Raw genomic sequence first — 22,631 nt, 5'->3', positions numbered from 1 at the left:
TGGGGTACGTGTAATAGCCAAAATTAGTTGCAATCGAGCCCTGCAACCGAAAATAATTTTTTTGGAATGATTTGAAAGATCTCAATTTTGTCAAAAAAATTGTCGACTTATTGAATTTTTTTCTCGAAAATGGTTAGGATTTTTGGGGTACGTGTAATAGCCAAAATTAGTTGCAATCGAGCCCTGCAACCGACAGTAATTTTTTTAGAATGATTTGAAAGATCTCAATTTTGTCTCAACTTTTAATTTTTCTTTGTTTTCGTATTTTTCCAGGTCTCTGTGCGGCATGTATGTTGGCAAGAGTGGAGCAAGAACGTCTGGAGAGTCTAAAGTACGAGAGAGCGACGATCTACGTAAAGTGCGTGGAAGAGAACGAGGATCCAAAGACGGAAAGCGACTTGGAGGTCAGTGATACAAAAGTCCGCCATTTTGAGATCGACAAGGGCGTTTTGTTAATGGGCCACAGCGTGCCTAGTCACCGACTGTCCTGGAACCGGTCGAACGATTCAGATTGATGCAGGCCGATAAGGAGATTGGCCCAATCTCATTCATTTCTTAATAATCGTCATTACGTTTCCACGGGTCGATCCTTGAGGCCACCTGCTCCCCTCCCTTCCTCTTCGAATTAGTCTCCTTTGGTTCACAGCGACTGGAACTCGCTATAAATTACACGAGCATAATAACAACGATCTTACGGAAGTGGATAAATGTTAAACTCTTCTAAAATATTAGTTACGCGTCGTAAATGGAACAATAATGGAAAAAATGGATAAAAATCCTGTTAAAAATAAACACTAACGTACGGTCTGTTGCAAAAATTTTATTTTATCGATATAATACACCTCTTTTCCTTTTTATAATATGGTAGCACAGCGTGGTTACGATCCACGGACCTCTGCAGTCATTACCAGTGGCGCCACCTTCGTACGCGTTGCTATATATGTATTCTAACAAATCCTATGTTTAAAAAGAAATTAAATACATTAAAAACATTCGATTTATTCGATCGCTAACACGTTGACCGTCTAAGATCCTAAAATTGCTTAGAAGACCAAAAACTTCAAGTTTAGTCAATTGTAAACTACACAATTTAAAAGTTGTTCTAGCAGTTACGTGTCTAACCTCATTAAAATTTACGAAGCCTATTAAAATTTCGTTTCTTTAACATTTTAATTTGAGAATAAATTGTTCTAGTTCCACTGTTGAGAGTTCCTGTGACCCATATATGGGTCACGTGGCTCCTAACCTCATTAGAATGTATTTTCTTTGGCATTTTAATTTGAGAATTCATTATTACAGCTCCATTGATAAAAGTTCCGTGACCCATACATGGGTCACGTGGCAATGAAAGTGTTAATGGATTCAATTTGAACAGAAAAAAATTAACAAAAATTCTGTTTTGGGCCAATGAGATTTCTGAGAAAATTTTTCTTAATAATTTAGTAGTTTGTTTATTCTGTTATTGAGACAATTTTTTCGTTTGGTTATAATTTGTAATCGAAAGAAATGAAATATTAAATAATTAAAAATAGTTGAAGATCGATGGATGTGAGTTTGAACGTTTGTTTACTGTGTTTATTTGTTTTTTACAGCAAGTGGCTGCGAAGAGAGCCAAGATAGAGAACGTGAGGCCGTCGAGGACTCGGAGGAACTTGAAGGGATCTCACGAGCTCAAAGTTTCGTCAGAGATCACGTTGAAGGAGCTCAAATTAATGGTGAGTGCAGAATATTTGAAAATTCATTCACTTTTTGTTCCACAAACGCCTCGATTACTCGATCTCTATCAAAATTTACAATTTTTTTTGCATTTTGACTTCGACTTCTCACACGTAGCAATGTATTTTTACAAGTTTGTGCTTCCTGGACGAAATTATTTAAAAGATTCTTTTTATCTACAATTTCGTATAATTGTGAGTCTCAGAAAGAAGTTTATTTTGCACTGCAATATGGCAAACGATAGAGAGTATACTAAAAATTCGTTGAAAATTACATTCTTTCCCCCTTTTCCATGAATTTTTCACTCCTTGATTTAATTTTACTTAAATTTTATTCCGTGAAGTTTTCACTTGTTAGATTGTTGGATGCATATATATATAACGGTTTAATAATAATGAACAATACAGAAGTGATACATGTTGGTGCACGCAACAACGCACGACGACCACACGACAATCTCGGTGGAAAGCGACGCAACGCGCATGCGCGTGTTCTCGCGCACACTCCTCTGCGCATTCTCACAGGCGCACGCTACCCGGGATGTGTGACAAACTTCCATCATCACTCTGTGATTTAATTTGACTTAAATTCTATTTAAATTCATTTAATTCCTCGAGATTTAATTTGACTTAAATTTTATTCGTGAAGTTTTCACTCTGTGATTTAATTTGACTTAAATTTGATTCAAATTCATTTAATTCCTCGAGATTTTAGGTTATTTCCAGTAATTTCAAGATGGAGAAAGGTTTGTAATTTCCCCCCTAGAATGACTCCCCCAATTTTTCAGAATTCCATATTATTAAGAATAGAATTTATTAAGAGATTTAGTAAACATTCACCAGAACTATTTTCTCTGTTGTGTAAACAACTGTTCCAACGCGAACCATAATCCTCCATCGTATTAAATAACAGAAAGGGTTAGCGTACAGCGATCGTAGTTGCTGACAATGACAGTGATCCCGTAGCAATTGAAGGAGATTACAGCAGCCCAGCGATGAAGAAGGAACCGTTTTACGACGTCTAACCGTTTTCGAAGTGGACAAAGAGAGAGAGAAAGAGAGAGAGATGTTTCCAAAGTCAGAGACTCCTTCGTTCGTCGGAGCCGAAAGTAGTAAAGCCGTAGTTATGGCTGGTTAGCATATGCCTGGGCCCCAGTGTGCTTAAACTATTAAGCGTATTTATATTGCGAGGCTGTGGTCATCTCCTTCTCCCATCGTCTCCGGGGCCATCGGCAAAAACTCGAAAGAGCATAAACCTCGCGCTAATAACAGGCCTCGCGACTTCTCCACTCCACTTCACTCCACTTCCTTCGACTCTGGATCTTCTATACCCATGGCTATTCAATCCTTCCTCTCTCTTTCGCTCTCTTTCGCTCTCTGGGCTGTAAATTTTCGCGTTGTTTATTCGTGAAATTTGAAAATTCACTAGAAAGTCCCTAGAAAGTCCCTAGAAAGTTTCAGCCATTTTGAAGACTATATTCACGTATGTACTGTGATGGATTTACAATCATACAATTGGGTATTTGTGATATTAACATATTAGTTCTTTTTATATCAAAATATTCTCGACCATCGACAAACTTGATTGACTTAGAATTCTGTGACTGTGACTTAGAATTCCTTTTCTATTTAAAGATCACGCGAACTATTCTAAATTTATTTTTTTTAAATCAAGGCGATAGAAAAGTCGAGCTAAATTTGAAAATTCACTAGAAAGCCCCTAGAAAGTTCCTAGAAAGTTCCTAGAAAGTTTCAGCCGTTTTCAAGACTATATTCACGTATATACTGTGATGGATTTACAATCATACAATTGGGTATTTGTGATATTAACATATTAGTTCTTTTTATATCAAAATATTCTCGACCATCGACAAACTTGATTGACTTAGAATTCTGTGACTGTGACTTAGAATTCCTTTTCTATTTAATGATCACGCGAACTATTCTAAATTTATTATTTTAAAATCAAAATTGAAAAATAAAATCAAGGGGATACAAAAGTCGAGCTAAATTTGAAAAGTCACTAGAAAGTTCCTAGAAAATTCCTAGAAAGTCCCTAGAAAATTCATAGAAAGTTCCTAGAAAGTTTCAGCCGTTTTTTCAGACTATATTCACGTATATATTGTGAAGAATCTACAATCATACAATTGGATATTTGTGATATTAATATATTAGTTCCTTTTATATCGAAATATTCTCGACCATCGACAAACTTGATTGACTTAACTCGGAAGAAATCGATCGACAAGAGATCCTCGATCTTAGGGCCGGAAAAAAGCACCCGGGATCGGTGACACGGAATGTGGTAGAAAGTAATATTTACAGGCGACAATCGTCGTTACACCGATTACGTAAAACGATCGTACTATCGTCGATTTGCTCAGCTTGCTCGCGACTTGTCGCGCACTCGACCATGAAACTCGAGCATTTTTGCCGTCTGGTAAAAACCGACTCTCATTTTTGTCAAATGCTGGCTGATCCGTGAACGAAACAGCACCCTTCGGTCCGTGGATACTTTCCAACCGTAATGGTTGGCCTAATCATTTGTTTAAGGCCTGATTCCCACTAACAATCGACTCACTTTTCGATAGAATTCGCCTGAAAATACAGAAACTCAGGAAACTGTTCAATTGTTCACCACTGAAAATTTAAACAATAAAAATGGGGACGTTGAAATTAAGAACGTATTAGCTAGTCCAGTACGAAAGTACATGTATCGCGAGTCTAATTTTACTATTTGCTTAGCCTAAATTTCCTTGCAATATCACTTTTTTCCCCCCATAAATGATATTCATTAAAGATACTACTGGTAAGCACTCTAATATTAATATTTGCAATTTTAAATATGGAATCGAACATCAAATTGACGGTGTCTTGTAAATCTAGTGTTAATACATAAGGTCTCTTTGCAATTGTTAACACATTACCGACCGATAGCGTATTAATCGACTGTTTTACCGACCAACGCTTACCGGCTGGGAGCCTATCAATCAACTGTTTTACCGACCAACGCTTACCGACCGATAAAACAGTCGATTAATAGGCTATCGGTCGGTAAGCGTTGGCCGGTAAAACAGTCGATTAATAGGCTATCGGTCGGTAAAGTGTTAAGTGTTCGACTCGAGACTAGAATCGAGCATTTTTCCAATCCAAGATTCTTTAATATCGACATCTTGATTTTTTTTTAAGTTCGAAATTCCCTTTCTCATTGTATCTTTAACCTTATTTCTCGATGTTAATTCAGACCTAATCCAGACCTAACCCATACCTAATTCAGACCTAATCCAGACCTAACCCATACCTAATTCAGACCTAATCCAGACCTAACCCAGACCTAACTCAGATCTAATCCAGACCTAACCCAGACCTAACCCAAATCAAACCCAGACCTAACCCAGACCTAACCCAGACCCTAGATCTAGGTTAGGTCTGGGTTAGGTCTGGATTAGATCTGAGTTAGATCTGAGTTAGGTCTGGGTTAGGTCTGGATTAGATCTGAGTTAGGTCTGGGTTAGGTCTGGATTAGATCTGAGTTAGGTCTGGGTTAGGTCTGGATTAGATCTGAGTTTGATCTGAGTTAGGTCTGGGTTAGGTCTGGATTAGATCTGAGTTAGGTCTGGGTTAGGTCTGGATTAGATCTGAGTTAGGTCTGGGTTAGGTCTGGATTAGATCTGAGTTAGGTCTGGGTTAGGTCTGGATTAGATCTGGGTTAGGTCTGGGTTAGGTCTGGGTTAGGTCTGGATTAGATCTGAATTAGATCTGGGTTAGGTCTGGTTTAGGTCTGGTTTTTACCGACCAATGCTTACCGACCGATAAAACAGTCGATTAATAGGCTATCGGTCGGTAAGCGTTGGCCGGTAAAACAGTCGATTAATACGCTATCGGTCGGTAAAGTGTTAAGTGTTCGACTCGAGACTAGAATCGAGCATTTTTCCAATCCAAGATTCTTTAATATCGACATCTTGATTTTTTTTTAAGTTCGAAATTCCCTTTCTCATTGTATCTTTAACCTTATTTCTCGATGTTAATTCAGACCTAATCCAGACCTAACCCATACCTAATTCAGACCTAATCCAGACCTAACCCAGACCTAACTCAGACCTAATCCAGACCTAACCCAGACCTAACTCAGATCTAATCCAGACCTAACCCAGACCTAACCCAAATCAAACCCAGACCTAACCCAGACCTAACCCAGACCCTAGATCTGGGTTAGGTCTGGGTTAGGTCTGGATTAGATCTGAGTTAGGTCTGGGTTAGGTCTGGGTTAGGTCTGGATTAGATCTGAGTTAGGTCTGGGTTAGGTCTGGATTAGATCTGAGTTAGGTCTGGGTTAGGTCTGGGTTAGGTCTGGATTAGATCTGAGTTAGGTCTGGGTTAGGTCTGGATTAGATCTGAGTTAGGTCTGGGTTAGGTCTGGGTTAGGTCTGGATTAGATCTGAGTTAGGTCTGGGTTAGGTCTGGATTAGATCTGAGTTAGGTCTGGGTTAGGTCTGGGTTAGGTCTGGATTAGATCTGGGTTAGGTCTGGGTTAGGTCTGGGTTAGGTCTGGATTAGATCTGAATTAGATCTGGGTTAGGTCTGGTTTAGGTCTGGTTTTTACCGACCAACGCTTAACGACCGATAAAACAGTCGATTAATAGGCTATCGGTCGGTAAGCGTTGGCCGGTAAAACAGTCGATTAATAGGCTATCGGTCGGTAAAGTGTTAAGTGTTCGACTCGAGACTAGAATGGAGCATTTTTCCAATCCAAGATTCTTTAATATCGACATCTTGATTTTGTTTTAAGTTCGAAATCCCTTTCTCAGTGTATCTTTAACCTTATTTCTCGATGTTAACGATAAAATTCTAGGACATTGCAGCCCTTCTTCCCGTAACCTTATTACAACTCACCTCTATTTATGATTCTTTAACACCGACATCTTGATTTTGTTTTAAGTTCGAAATCCCTTTCTCAGTGTATCTTTAACCTTATTTCTCGATGTTAACGATAAAATTCTAGGACATTGCAGCCCTTCTTCCGTAACCTTATTACAACTCACCTCTATTTATCCCTCTGGTTGAGCACCCTCCTCGAACAGAAGAGTTAACGAGGAATAATCGGTTTCTTGTTCTGATCATTTCTCTCCTTGCCTTTTGTTATGTTCTTTGCCCGATAAACTCTGGTATTATCCCATAAGCCTCGTCACTCTGTCCTCAGCAAAGAATCTTCGAAGTCTTTGGATCTTAAAATCGAAAATTCTGACGAAACTTAGTCAAAGAAATTGGCAAACGTTCGATTCGATTCGTTCGTAGTCGATTTTCGAGATTTAGAGATCCAAGATCGTTTGATCCAGCTTCAGAGGACCAACCGGATACTCTTTTCATGGAAATAGGCACGTCGGAACGAATTTCTGGAATTCGGTTTAAAATCAATTTCACGGATCACTCTCCTGCTGCGTCACCATTGGGTAATTAGCCCACCTTGGTTCCAAATTTCGACAAAAAATTCCTGGGTTAAGAGAATCGTTGATAGAGAGATATCGTGAGAGTTTATGTGTAAAAAATTCATTCTAAGCAGTGTTTTTTAGACGAAATATTACGAAATATTGGCATGAAATGGAATGGACGATACAGATATTCTATTACATACTCAATTATGTAACTAAATATTCTTGGATAGCTTTCATCATCATCGAAATGGAAAATTGCTGTTTAATTTGAAAAAATTGACATTTTATTTCTTAATATAAGAATTTTAAATTGTGTTTTTTTCATTGTCACTCAATATTTTGTTAAAATTGCTGTTTATTTTGAAAGAATTGACATTTTATTTCTTAATATAAGAATTTTAAATTGTTTTTTTTCAGTCACTTGATATTGTATTAAAATTGCAGTACTTTTAACTTAAGTCTACAGTGGGCTCTCTAAAGCAACAAATTCCGTGAACGTATAAAATTCCGGAACTCCGTGTTCTTCCTTCGGCCCAGGCATTGAACTCCAAAGCATGGTCGCGTAGAGTGAGAGAGAGAGAGGAAAGGGAAGAAAAGGACCCTCGAAGTCGGAATCGAGGAGCATGCGTCCGGGTAATTGCTTAATTTGTGGAAGCCTCGAGAACGGTTTCGCGTTGCCCTTCGTCCGGTTCCTCGTCCAGGAGACGGTGTAAACGCGCAAGTTTCTGTTTTACGAGCGAGAGCAACCGTCGGGAAAAAGAGCCACGGACTGGGAGGACCGTGCACACACGGAGTACCCTGGTTATACCCTGCCCGACGTAAACCGAGTTAAACTGTCGGCAGAAGGATCTTTTCACCTTTTTTTTTCTTTCTGCCCCCCCTCCTGCAAACCTAGGAAAGGACCATTTGGTGAATAATCTCGAAGACACGGGGTTCCTTTGATAGATAAAGTATCATTTTTGTATAGGGTGTTTCACCATTTTTCTGTGAACACTTCAGCAGTGTGTTCTACAATTAAAAATAAGAGGAAAGTGTAATGTAATGTAAGATCCATAAATGCTTTGTTAACCCTTTGCAGTCCTATGTGTCGAGTGTGACTTCAATTTTTATCTCAGGAGCTACTTCGTCAAGTCCCATTCGGCGTTTTTTCAAGTCCAAATCATATCATGCACTTGGAAATTACAAAATACAACAGTGTAAAAGAGACCTAACCCAGACCTAACCCAGATCTAATTCAGATCTAATCCAGACCTAACCCAGATCTAACTCAGATCTAATCCAGACCTAACCCAGATCTAATCCAGACCTAACCCAGACCTAACTCAGATCTAATCCAGACCTAACCCAGACCTAACTCAGATCTAATCCAGACCTAACCCATACCTAATTCAGTCCTAATACAGACCTAACCCAGACCTAACTCAGATCTAATCCAGACCTAACCCAGATCTAACTCAAATCTAATCCAGACCTAACCCAGATCTAGGGTCTGGGTTAGGTCTGGATTAGATCTGAGTTAGATCTGGGTTAGGTCTGGGTTAGGTCTGGATTAGATCTGAGTTAGATCTGAGTTAGGTCTGGGTTAGGTCTGGATTAGATCTGAGTTAGGTCTGGGTTAGGTCTGGGTTAGGTCTGGATTAGATCTGGGTTAGGTCTGGATTAGATCTGAGTTAAATCTGAGTTAGATCTGGGTTAGGTCTGGATTAGATCTGAGTTAGATCTGGGTTAGGTCTGGATTAGATCTGAGTTAGGTCTGGGTTAGGTCTGGGTTAGATCTGGGTTAGGTCTGGGTTAGGTCTGGATTAGTTAATAATCCAAATTATATTAACCCTTTGCACTCCTATGTCGAGTGTGACTTGACATCAATTTTTATCTCTGGAGCTACTTCGTCAAGTCCCATTCGACATTTTTTCAAGTCCAAACCAAATCATACACTTGGAAATTACAAAATACAACAACAGTGTAAATGAGACCTAACCCAGATCTAATCCAGACGTAACCCAGACCTAACTCAGATCTAATCCAGACCTAACCCAGACCTAACTCAGATCTAATCCAGACCTAACCCAGACCTAACTCAGATCTAATCCAGACCTAACCCATACCTAATTCAGTCCTAATCCAGACCTAACCCAGACCTAACTCAGATCTAATCCAGACCTAACCCAGACCTAACTCAGATCTAATCCAGACCTAACCCAGACCTAACTCAGATCTAATCCAGACCTAACCCATACCTAATTCAGTCCTAATCCAGACCTAACCCAGACCTAACTCAGATCTAATCCAGACCTAACCCAGATCTAACTCAAATCTAATCCAGACCTAACCCAGATCTAGGGTCTGGGTTAGGTCTGGATTAGATCTGAGTTAGATCTGGGTTAGGTCTGGGTTAGGTCTGGATTAGATCTGAGTTAAATCTGAGTTAGATCTGGGTTAGGTCTGGATTAGATCTGAGTTAGATCTGGGTTAGGTCTGGATTAGATCTGAGTTAGGTCTGGGTTAGGTCTGGGTTAGATCTGAGTTAGATCTGGGTTAGGTCTGGGTTAGGTCTGGATTAGTTAATAATTCAAATTATCTTAACCCTTTGCACTCCTATGTCGAGTGTGACTTGACATCAATTTTTATCTCTGGAGCTACTTCGTCAAGTCCCATTCGACATTTTTTCAAGTCCAAACCAAATCATACACTTGGAAATTACAAAATACAACAACAGTGTAAATGAGACCTAACCCAGATCTAATCCAGACCTAACCCAGACCTAACTCAGATCTAATCCAGACCTAACCCAGACCTAACTCAGATCTAATCCAGACCTAACCCAGACCTAACTCAGACCTAACCCATACCTAATTCAGTCCTAATCCAGACCTAACCCAGACCTAACTCAGATCTAATCCAGACCTAACCCAGACCTAACTCAGATCTAATCCAGACCTAACCCAGACCTAACTCAGATCTAATCCAGACCTAACCCAGATCTAACTCAGATCTAATACAGACCTAACCCAGACCTAACCCAGATCTAGGGTCTAAAAAAATTTATGTTTGTATATTGCAACAGTACGTAATTGCCAGCAGCAAGAAGATTCAATTGTTAATTCTTGTTTAGTCGTTACATCCCGCGTACCGAGTTTTAATTGCGTTTGCTTGGTTGCACCGGTAGACATCGTTCGCAAAAATATAAATCGTTCTTATGTTTGTTTTTCAGACGATGCAGATCTGTGGCGCAGGACCATACGATCAACACCTGATGCTGGGCGAACACGAGCTCACCGATCACAGTCAAAGTCTCGCGGCGCTTGGTATATTTCCCGGGGCACTTCTCACCTTGAAGGTAGGATTTAACTATTTTTTGTTATCTTTCACCTTGAACAGCAGGTCTCATCAATTAAATCATAGTCTGGTTGGATAGACCTAGCTAAAAATCTCTCCTGAAGTCACTGGGAGTATAAATCATTTTTTTCCTTGAAACTGGATAGGATTTCAGGGGTATGTGTATTCATAAAGAATGATTGTAATTGACCCCTGCAATTGAAAATAATTTTTTTCAGAATGATTTGAAATTTTTTGATTTCGTCGAAAAATTTCAGTAGCTACTCGAATTTTTTTCTCGAAAATGGATAGGATTTCGAGGGTATGTCTATTCACCAAAATTGATTGTAATCGACCGCTGTAACTAAATATAATTTTTTAAATATGATTTGAAATTTTTTAATTTCGTCGCGAAATTTCATAAATTCTCGAATTTTTTTCTCGAAACTGGATAGGATTTCGAGGGTATGTCAAATGACCAAAAATGCTTGCAAATGAGCTTTGTAACTAAATATAATTTTTTCAGAATGATTTGAAAATTTTTAATTTTGTCGAGAAATTTCATAAATTCTCGAATTTTTTTCTCGAAACTGGATAGGATTTCGCGGGTATGCCTAATGACCAAAAATGCTCGTAATCGACCGCTGTAACTAACTATATTTTTTTCAGAATGATTCAAAATTTTTTAAAAACTTCTTCTCGAAGGCTCCAGTCAAGGAATTGATATTCTCGATTTTGGCCATTAAAATTTTCCCTCAGGGGTGGTCGAACACCCCCTATGTCCACGTCACTGTAGCAAGTATTACCCCATAGCAGTTAGAATGTGCTCTCTAAACTGAACAGTAGACCTGGATGGATTCTACGGCAGTCGAGCAATTAGAATTCGCGCGGCTGGCGCAAAACGAAACCAGTCCGTGGAAGAAGAGGCTCGCGTCTCTCTCGGTTTTGTCTCCGGGGGTTTAACGGTTTTGACTCCGGGGCTAGGTCTCTCGCGCGGCTAGCTTGGTAGCTGCTTTCATAAAATCAGTCGACTGTGAACGGAGGAATGCGCAGGAATGCCGGAATTATTCCGGCGGTCTCTCGCGTCCCGAGTCAGGAACGGGGCAGAATTTTTCTTTCGGCCTGATCCCAGTCGGGCGACGTCGCCGACCAACGGCGACAGCTACTGACCTGGCAAAAACCGGCCACGTCCGCTGAATTTTTGGCCGAATCTTCGATCCTCGCGGGCCGCGCGAAACTGGCAGATATGCGGCCGGAGGAATCGCGAATGGCGATCGCATATGGCGTCCTCTCCCTCTCGGGGAGGATCGCTTTCCAGCAACAAAGGAACGCGCGGCGTCGTCGACGAGATTCGTGACGTGCAAGCCGATCGATCGATCGCTACGAAGATTGCTCGCGGGTGCTCCGTGGACTTTCGTCCTCGTGATAGACTCGGATTTATTAAAATTTTTTATCATTTTACGGGGCGTGGCACCAGCCGTACCAGAGCAGTGTAGAGTACTGCCATAAATGGGGCAGCTTAAATACTAAATTACATATTTAGTTGATAGAGGCTTCCTTGAAAAGTTATAGATACTTTTCCGGACACACGGTATATTTTCGGTATTGAATTTTTTTCTCGAGAATGGTTAGGATTTCGGGGGTATATGTATTCACCAAATATTATTGTAATTGGTCCTCATAATTGAATATAATTTTTTTAGAACAATCTGAAATTTTTTTGAAAATTTTTACACATATTCGAATTTTTTTCTCGAAAGTGTGTAGGATTTCGAGGGTATGCCTATTGACCAAAAATGATTGTAATTGATCCTAGAATTTAGCAATAATTTTTTTAGAACGATTCGAAATTTTTTTAATTTTGTCGAAAAATTTCATACATTCTCGAATTTTTTTCTCGAAGGTGTGTAGGAATTCGGAGGTATGTGTATTTACCAATAATGATTGTAATTGATCCTAGAATCTAGCAAAAATTTTTTTAGAACGATTTGAAATTTTTCAATTTTGTCGAAAAATTTCATACATTCTTGAATTTTTTTCTCGAAACTGAGTAGGAATTCGGGGGAATGCTTATTGACCAAAATTGATTGTAATTGATCCTAGAATCTAGCAATAATTTTTTTAGAACGATTCGAAATTTTTTTAATTTTGTCGAAAAATTTCATACATTCTCGAATTTTTTTCTCGAAAATGTGTAGGAATTCGGAGATATGCCTGTTGACCAAAATTGATTGTAATTGATCCTCGAATCTAGAAATAATTTTTTTAGAACGATTCGAAATTTTTCAATTTTGTTGAAAAATTTCATACATTCTCGAATTTTTTTCTCGAAAGTGTGTAGGAATTCGGAGATATGCCTGTTGACCAAAATTAATTGTAATTGATCCTCGAATCTAGAAATAATTTTTTTAGAACGATTCGAAATTTTGTTAATTTTTTTTAAATATTTCACATCTTCTCGAATTTTTTTCTCAAAAGTGTGTAGGAATTCGAGGGTATGCCTATTCACCAAAAATGATTGTAATTGACACCTGCAACCGAAAATAATTTTTTTAGGACGATTTAAATAATTCCTTTTTCACCGAAAAATTTCATCAGCAACTCTTGTCAATATTTCTTAGAAATTCGTTTTTCATTTTTAATAATTTTGTTTGCCATCCTACGGAAAAGATGTCTAATACTTTTTTATATATACCCACGAGCTCTACGGCTGAAAAAAGTTTCATTGAAATATGTTCACTATTGTAGGAGTTATGGCCGTTTGAAAATTGGACCATTTTTATGGGGTTTTTCTAATTTTACGGGGTCAGAGGACAACTTTTTCACTATTATTAGAATTCCTACATATTCTTCGCCACAATACGCGTTGTTTGCCCTTTGAAACATTAAAATCCTCCAATCCGTTCAGAAGTTATGACATTTTAAAGATTCGCATGAAATTTTCGGGCCATAAATTACATTTTCGATTAGGAATTTTTTTTCTCGAAAATGGGTAGGTTTTCGGGGGTATGTCTAATGACCAAAATTGATTGTAATTGACCCATGCGATGGAAAATAATTTTTTCAGAACGATTTGAAATTTTTCAATTTTCTCGAAAAATTTCATACATTCTCGAATTTTTTTCTCGAAAGTGTGTAGGAATTCGGGGGTATGCCTACTGACCAAAAATGATTGTAATTGATCCTAGAATCTAGCAATAATTTTTTTAGAATGGTTCGAAATTTTTTTTATATTCTTGAAAAATTTCACACCTATTTGAATTTTTTTCTCGAAACTGTGTAGGAATTCGGAGGTATGCCTATTGACCAAAATTGATTGTAATTGATCCTAGAATCTAGAAACAATTTTTTTAGAACAATTCAAAATTTTTATAATTTTCATGAAATATTCTCCATATTCTCGAATTTTTTTCTCGAAAGTGTGTAGGATTTCGGGGATATGTGTATTGACCAAAAATGTTTGTAATTTATCCTAGAATCTAGTAATAATTTTTTTAGAACGATTCGAAATATTTTAATTTTGTCGAAAAATTTCATACATTCTCGAATTTTTTTCTCGAAAGTGTGTAGGAATTCGAAGGTATGCCTAATGACCAAAAATGATTGTAATTGATCCTAAAATCTAGAAATAATTTTTTTAGAACGATTTGAAATTTTTCAATTTTGACGAAAAATTTCACATAATCTCGAATTTTTTTCTCGCAAATGGATAGGATTTCGAGGGTATGCCAAATGACAAAAAATGATTGGTATCGACCGTTGTAACTAAATATAATTTTTTTAGTATGATTTGAAATTTTTTAATTTTGTCGAAATATTTCATACATTCTCGAATTTTTTTCTCGAAAGTGTGTAGGAATTCGAAGGTATGCCTAATGACCAAAAATGATTGTAATTGATCCTAGAATCTAGAAATAATTTTTTTTGAACGATTTGAAATTTTTCAATTTTGTCGAAAAATTTCATACATTCTCGAATTTTTTTCTCAAAAGTGTGTAGGAATTCGTAGGTATGCCTATTGACCAAAAATGATTGTAATTGATCCTAGAATCTAGAAATAATTTTTTTAAACCGATTTCAAATTTGTTAATTTAACCCAAAAATTTGAGCGAAATAAATTTGAATAGAGTTTGAATTTGTTGAATTTGTTAGAAACAAATTTTAAGTTACGTTGCTTACAATGGTCGAAAATCGAAATTTCACTTGTTCAATGTGTTAAAAAAAAAATTCTCGTCTCACAATTATTGCTTAAACTAAAGCCAATCTGTAGAATTTCTTTTTTGAGAAGAGAATATTGTTAAAAATGGCTGAAAACTCTCCGTGGAGGCGATGTAAAAATTCTAGAGCATTCCGTAGCATCGAAGGGATTGTTACAGGACAATTCGTTAGGCGTGGAAGATCTCTGGAGGCTGAATCTCGGGCTCAGAGAGCTAATCTTCCCGTAGTAAGAGGCCAATTAACACTTCTAATCTCGAGAGGCGACGTTTTCGGTTAATCCTAAGACAAAATCGGCGGTCTTGCCGTTATCTTGGACCATTGCCGACGTTACTTATCCATTGTCTCGGGCTTTAGGGAAACGGTGGCTTAGATCTTAAATCTAAATTGCATCTGTTTGTCACTGTCCGCTCTCTTTTGCGCGACAAACGTATCGTTCTGACAACAATTAACACGCCACCTGGGACTATCAAGAAACCACCTATATTTTCGACCAAGTTGAAAGAACTCTTCCTTAGAAAAATTTAACAACTTTATCGAGAATTTATCGAGTTAATTTCTGGAATATTGAAGCATCAAATGAGTTGTTTATTTTTAAAGTGTCGAAAGTCAATTTTCAAAATAGAGTTAGCTACTTTAATAGTTGCATTTTAACATGATCTTTTCATTTTTAAGCAATTTGTTACCAATATATATTTAAAATAATATTTAATGTAACACGAAAATTTCCTGATTAATGAAGCGATGAATTTCAAATGGATATGGAAAATATTATGCAATAAAATTCTATGAGATCTCAGCCATTTTATTTTGTTGCATAGTGTTGTCAAAATAGCAGTCGAATTATATCAATTGTGCAATGAATTTGTTATAAACACAGACCAGTGATCTTCACGTAATAATTATTATTAAAAATGTGAAATAAATTTGTGTTTTTTTTTTTTTGTTATATACAGAAATTATATCCACGCGAATTACCACTAAAAAAAAAACAGATTTTTGTAATCAGAAAGTTGAAGATGATCTAAAAATTGCTCATTCTAATTTTGAAAATTATAGAAACATAATCATCAGCAGAGAGTGAATCTAAAAATTAGAATAATAATAATTGATGAAACGATATTTACTTAAATATAATTTTAACATTTAATTAAATATAATTTTAACATTTAATTAAATATAAATTTCAATTTTTTTAACATTATTTAACGAAAAATAAAAGTTGAATATTTTTTTAACATTTTGTAACGTAAAAGTGTGTTTATTTATTTTCATTTCGAGGGGAATTTACTTTTCCTATGGACTTGTGCTTTTTTGAGAATTGCAAACGTAATTTCATTGATTTTGAAAGTGGTGTAAGTGTAGTCATAGTCAAGAGAAACATATTAATCTTCAAATAATGTTAATTATGCTGATTGGAATGATAAATTCGACTTAGAAACTCAAAGAAACATTATTCTACTATGCTATCATATTATTCCTCAAATATTGTCAATTATGCTGATTAGAATGATAAATTTGACACCCTTAGGAACTCAAAAAAACATTATTCTACTATGCTATCATATTAATCCTCAAATAATGTTAATTATGCTGGTTGGAATGATAAATTCGACTTAGAAACTCAAAAAAAACATTATTCTACTATGCTATCATATTATTCCTCAAATAATGTTAATTATGCTGATTAGAATGATAAATTTGACGCACTTAGAAACTCAAAAAGACATTATTCTACTCAAATAATGTTAATTACGCTGATTGGAATGATAAATTCGACTTAGAAACTCAAAGAAACATTATTCTACTATGCTATCATATTATTCCTCAAATAATGTTAATTATGCTGATTAGAATGATAAATTTGACATCCTTAGAAACTCAAAAAAACATTATTCTACTATGTTATCATATTATTCCTCAAATATTGTCAATTATGCTGATTGGAATGATAAATTCGACTTAGAAACTCAAAAAAACATTGTTCTACTATGCTATCATATTATTCCTCAAATATTGTCAATTATGCTGATTCGAATGATAAATTCGACGCACTTAGAAACTCAAAAAAACATTATTCTACTCAAATAATGTTAATTACGCTGATTGGAATGATAAATTCGACTTTGAAACTCAAAGAAACATTATTCTACTATGCTATCATATTAATCCTCAAATATTGTCAATTATGCTGATTAGAATGATAAATTTGACACCCTTAGGAACTCAAAAAAACATTATTCTACTATGCTATCATATTAATCCTCAAATAATGTTAATTATGCTGATTAGAATGATAAATTCGACTTAGAAATTCAAAGAAACATTATTCTACTATGTTATCATATTATTCCTCAAATATTGTCAATTATGCTGATTAGAATGATAAATTTGACACACTTAGAAACTCAAAAAAACATTATTCTACTCAAATAATGTTAATTACGCTGATTGGATTGATAAATTCGACTTAGAAACTCAAAGAAACATTATTCTACTATGCTATCATATTATTCCTCAAATATTGTCAATTATGCTGATTAGAATGATAAATTTGACATCCTTAGAAACTCAAAAAAACATTATTCTACTATGCTATCATATTAATCCTCAAATAATGTTAATTATGCTGATTGGAATGATAAATTCGACTTAGAAACTCAAAAAAACATTATTCTACTATGTTATCATATTATTCCTCAAATATTGTCAATTATGCTGATTGGAATGATAAATTTGACGCACTTAGAAACTCAAAAAAACATTATTCTACTCAAATAATGTTAATTACGCTGATTGGAATGATAAATTCGACTTAGAAACTCAAAGAAACATTATTCTACTATGCTATCATATTATTCCTCAAATATTGTCAATTATGCTGATTAGAATGATAAATTTGACGCATTTAGAAACTCAAAAAAACATTATTCTACTATGCTATCATATTAATCCTCAAATAATGTTAATTATGCTGATTGGAATGATAAATTCGACTTAGAAACTGAAAGAAACATTATTCTACTATGCTATCATATTATTCCTCAAATATTGTCAATTATGCTGATTAGAATGATAAATTTGACGCACTTAGAAACTCAAAAAAACATTATTCTACTCAAATAATGTTAATTACGCTGATTGGAATGATAAATTCGACTTAGAAACTCAAAGAAACATTATTCTACTATACTATCATATTATTCCTCAAATATTGTCAATTATGCTGATTAGAATGATAAATTTGACACCCTTAGAAACTCAAAAAAACATTATTCTACTATGCTATCATATTAATCCTCAAATAATGTTAATTATGCTGATTGGAATGATAAATTCGACTTAGAAACTCAAAAAAACATTATTCTACTATGTTATCATATTATTCCTCAAATAATGTTAATTATGCTGATTAGAATGATAAATTTGACGCACTTAGAAACTCAAAAAAACATTATTCTACTCAAATAATGTTAATTACGCTGATTGGATTACATAAATTCGACTTAGAAACTCAAAGAAACATTATTCTACTATGCTATCATATTATTCCTCAAATATTGTCAATTATGCTGATTAGAATGATAAATTTGACACCCTTAGGAACTCAAAAAAACATTATTCTACTATGCTATCATATTAATCCTCAAATAATGTTAATTATGCTGATTGGAATGATAAATTCGACTTAGAAACTCAAAGAAACATTATTCTACTATGCTATCATATTATTCCTCAAATAATGTTAATTATGCTGATTAGAATGATAAATTTGACGCACTTAGAAACTCAAAAAAACATTATTCTACTCAAATAATGTTAATTACGCTGATTGGAATGATAAATTCGACTTAGAAACTCAAAGAAACATTATTCTACTATGCTATCATATTATTCCTCAAATATTGTCAATTATGCTGATTAGAATGATAAATTTGACATCCTTAGGAACTCAAAAAAACATTATTCTACTATGCTATCATATTAATCCTCAAATAATGTTAATTATGCTGATTGGAATGATAAATTCGACTCAGAAACTCAAAAAAAACATTATTCTACTATGCTATCATATTATTCCTCAAATAATGTTAATTATGCTGATTAGAATGATAAATTTGACACACTTAGAAACTCAAAAAAACATTATTCTACTCAAATAATGTTAATTATGCTGATTGGATTGATAAATTCGACTCAGAAACTCAAAGAAACATTATTCTACTATGCTATCATATTATTTCTCAAATATTGTCAATTATGCTGATTAGAATGATAAATTTGACATCCTTAGAAACTCAAAAAAACATTATTCTACTATGCTATCATATTAATCCTCAAATAATGTTAATTATGCTGATTGGAATGATAAATTCGACTTAGAAACTCAAAAAAACATTATTCTACTATGTTATCATATTATTCCTCAAATATTATCAATTATGCTGATTAGAATGATAAATTTGACACACTTAGAAACTCAAAAAAACATTATTCTACTCAAATAATGTTAATTATGCTGATTGGATTGATAAATTCGACTCAGAAACTCAAAGAAACATTATTCTACTATGCTATCATATTATTTCTCAAATATTGTCAATTATGCTGATTAGAATGATAAATTTGACATCCTTAGAAACTCAAAAAAACATTATTCTACTATGCTATCATATTAATCCTCAAATAATGTTAATTATGCTGATTGGAATGATAAATTCGACTTAGAAACTCAAAAAAACATTATTCTACTATGTTATCATATTATTCCTCAAATATTGTCAATTATGCTGATTGGAATGATAAATTTGACGCACTTAGAAACTCAAAAAAACATTATTCTACTCAAATAATGTTAATTACGCTGATTGGAATGATAAATTCGACTTAGAAACTCAAAGAAACATTATTCTACTATACTATCATATTATTTCTCAAATATTGTCAATTATGCTGATTAGAATGATAAATTTGACACCCTTAGAAACTCAAAAAAACATTATTCTACTATGCTATCATATTAATCCTCAAATAATGTTAATTATGCTGATTGGAATGATAAATTCGACTTAGAAACTCAAAAAAACATTATTCTACTATGTTATCATATTATTCCTCAAATATTGACAATTATGCTGATTGGAATGATAAATTTGACACACTTAGAAACTCAAAAAAACGTTATTCTACTCAAATAATGTTAATTATGCTGATTGGATTGATAAATTCGACTTAGAAACTCAAAGAAACATTATTCTACTATGCTATCATATTATTCCTCAAATATTGTCAATTATGCTGATTAGAATGATAAATTTGACATCCTTAGGAACTCAAAAAAACATTATTCTACTATGCTATCATATTAATCCTCAAATAATGTTAATTATGCTGATTGGAATGATAAATTCGACTTAGAAACTCAAAAAAACATTGTTCTACTATGTTATCATATTATTCCTCAAATATTGTCAATTATGCTGATTGGAATGATAAATTTGACACACTTAGAAACTCAAAAAAACATTATTCTACTCAAATAATGTTAATTACGCTGATTGGAATGATAAATTCGACTTAGAAACTCAAAGAAACATTATTCTACTATGCTATCATATTATTCCTCAAATATTGTCAATTATGCTGATTAGAATGATAAATTTGACACCCGTAGGAACTCAAAAAAACATTATTCTACTATGCTATCATATTAATCCTCAAATATTGTCAATTATGCTGATTAGAATGATAAATTTGACATCCTTAGAAACTCAAAAAAACATAATTCTACGTCATCATACCATATTTTTAAATTCAATCCACCACAAACCCTTCGATATCTAAATTCGACCATAAATGGACTTACGCCAATCTCGAAATAAACTCCATAAATTCTTATTTCAATAACTCCATCATATCGAACATAATTGACCCATTTTCAACGAATTCCAGACGATTGATAATTTTCACTGGATATATTTCAAATTTTTCTATTATTAAACAGGATTTTTAAACCATATCGAACTATAATTGACGTTCCATCTCCGATCGCGACGTAAAATTGATTTATTTCGTACGATTAATTCGAGGGAAAGAAAAATATCATTTTAAAGGTTCCGGCGGGAAAAACTTGTGCTCGCCGGGTGGTGGGGGGGGGGGAAAAAAGGTAAATCGATCGTTTGTCCGTGGCGAATGTGGCTGACTAAGCCAGGAATTATGCTCACGGCTCTGCACATTTACGTGGCCGTTATTTATCGAACCGTTCCAACACGCTTCTTTTCTCTCTGTGTGTTACTTTCGATCGGTATCTTTGCGGGATTTTTCAGATAATCACCGGTGTAGCGATCCGTTTCAACAGCGATAATTGATTTCCAACTGCTTCGCGGGGGAAAAAAAAATTGTAACAAATCTATCGCTTACATTTGCACTGTTTTCGAATGGAAAAACGAATGCAACGATCAGAAGTCGTCGATTCCGCGAGAATATCTGTTGAAAAAGTTGCTAGATTCAAATATTTCGTTTTATTGCAATGTGCATGAATTTGTAGCGAATTAGAGAGCTCTGGTTTAATTTCAGACTAATTACACTTGTCGTGGAAAGAAAAAAAAATTGTAACAAATCTGTCGCTTACATTTGCACTGTTTTCGAATGGAAAAACGAATGCAACGATCAGAAGTCGTCGATTCCGCGAGAATATCTGTTGAATAACGTTGAAAATCCCGCGAAATATCTACGCGCCTGCGCATGAGGTATGAGTGTGCTGACTCTTTTGTTTTCCAAAATGAAAAATATGCTTTTAAGGGCCTCCAGCGATGAAACAAACTTCTATTTTGGTTTCACTCCTAGAAACATATGCATTTGCATAAAGATCGAAGAAGCAGGAAGCGTTCGGTCCGCGTTTCACCTCTGCAACTTTCTTGCAACCGGCCTTCCTGAACCTTTGGTACAATCTTGAGGGTCTTGCTCGGATGCTTCCGCGCGCGGAATGCGATGCCAGGAATAACAGAAAGAGAGGGGCTTAACGTTGTGTCTTACTAGAGACTTAGGGACTATCGAAACCGTTACCAGTTACTGGCTAATTACTTCAAAATTTCGCGGACAAACGAACCTAAAACCAAAAAGAAGCAAAAAATAGAAGCTAATTTCAGGCGTTGATTTTTATTTTTTTTTTTATTATTGACATCTTTGACACCACATTCAACATTTCAAACTTCACATTTAAGGTGGTATTGTTGAATCTTTAGAAGTACACTTGTTAAACACAGGGTACATGGTGTAAAAAAAAATGGCAGCTTTTTAAAGAATCAATAATTTTATTGTTCAAATGCATATATATTTGATTTTTCTTAAATATTTAAGTTTTGTGAATTATATACATGTATATGCATTTGGACAATAAAATTATTGATTCTTTAAAACGCTGCCATATATATATATATAATTCACAAAACTTAAATATTTAAGAAAAATCACATAAAAATTAAGAGAATATATATATATATATTTCTCTGAATTTTTATTTGATTTTTCTATATATATATTCTCTTAATTTTTATTTGATTTTAACCCAGACCTAACCCAGACCTAACCTAACCATATACATATATATATTTTCTTAATTTCCTCTGAATTTTTATTTGATTTTAACCCAGACCTAACCCAAACCTAATCCAGACCTAACCCAGACCTAACCCAGATCTAACTCAGATCTAATCCAGACCTAACCCAGACCTAACTCAGATCTAATCCAGACCTAACCCAGATCTAACTCAGATCTAATCCAGACCTAACCCAGACCTAACTCAGATCTAACTCAGATCTATTATATATATATAATTTTTATTTGATTTTTCTTATATATTTAAGATTTGTGAATTATATACATACGTATAATCGACAAAACATAATTTAAACATAATTAAACATAATTTAAAAATTTGATGTTTCTTAAATA

General features: G+C 34.7%; 1 protein-coding gene across 1 annotated transcript in view; it reads left to right on the top strand.

Moving 5' to 3' along the window:
* The first annotated feature begins 279 nt into the window (after positions 1-279).
* Positions 280-22,631, top strand: part of LOC122403520 (ubiquitin carboxyl-terminal hydrolase 48-like) — a 71,291-nt gene continuing 48,939 nt past the window's right edge. Inside the window, exons 1-3 of the mRNA XM_043407076.1 lie at positions 280-404; positions 1,593-1,715; positions 10,359-10,484. Of these exons, the coding sequence (XP_043263011.1) occupies positions 291-404; positions 1,593-1,715; positions 10,359-10,484 (363 nt within the window). The 5' untranslated portion in view covers positions 280-290. The remainder of the gene's footprint in view (positions 405-1,592; positions 1,716-10,358; positions 10,485-22,631) is intronic.

This window comes from Colletes gigas, unplaced genomic scaffold (genome assembly GCF_013123115.1).
Source record: "Colletes gigas isolate AHSC1104 unplaced genomic scaffold, ASM1312311v1 Colletes_gigas_Sc00058, whole genome shotgun sequence".
Classification (NCBI taxonomy): Eukaryota; Metazoa; Arthropoda; class Insecta; order Hymenoptera; family Colletidae; genus Colletes; species Colletes gigas.
This window is presented reverse-complemented; position numbering and strand designations above follow the sequence as displayed.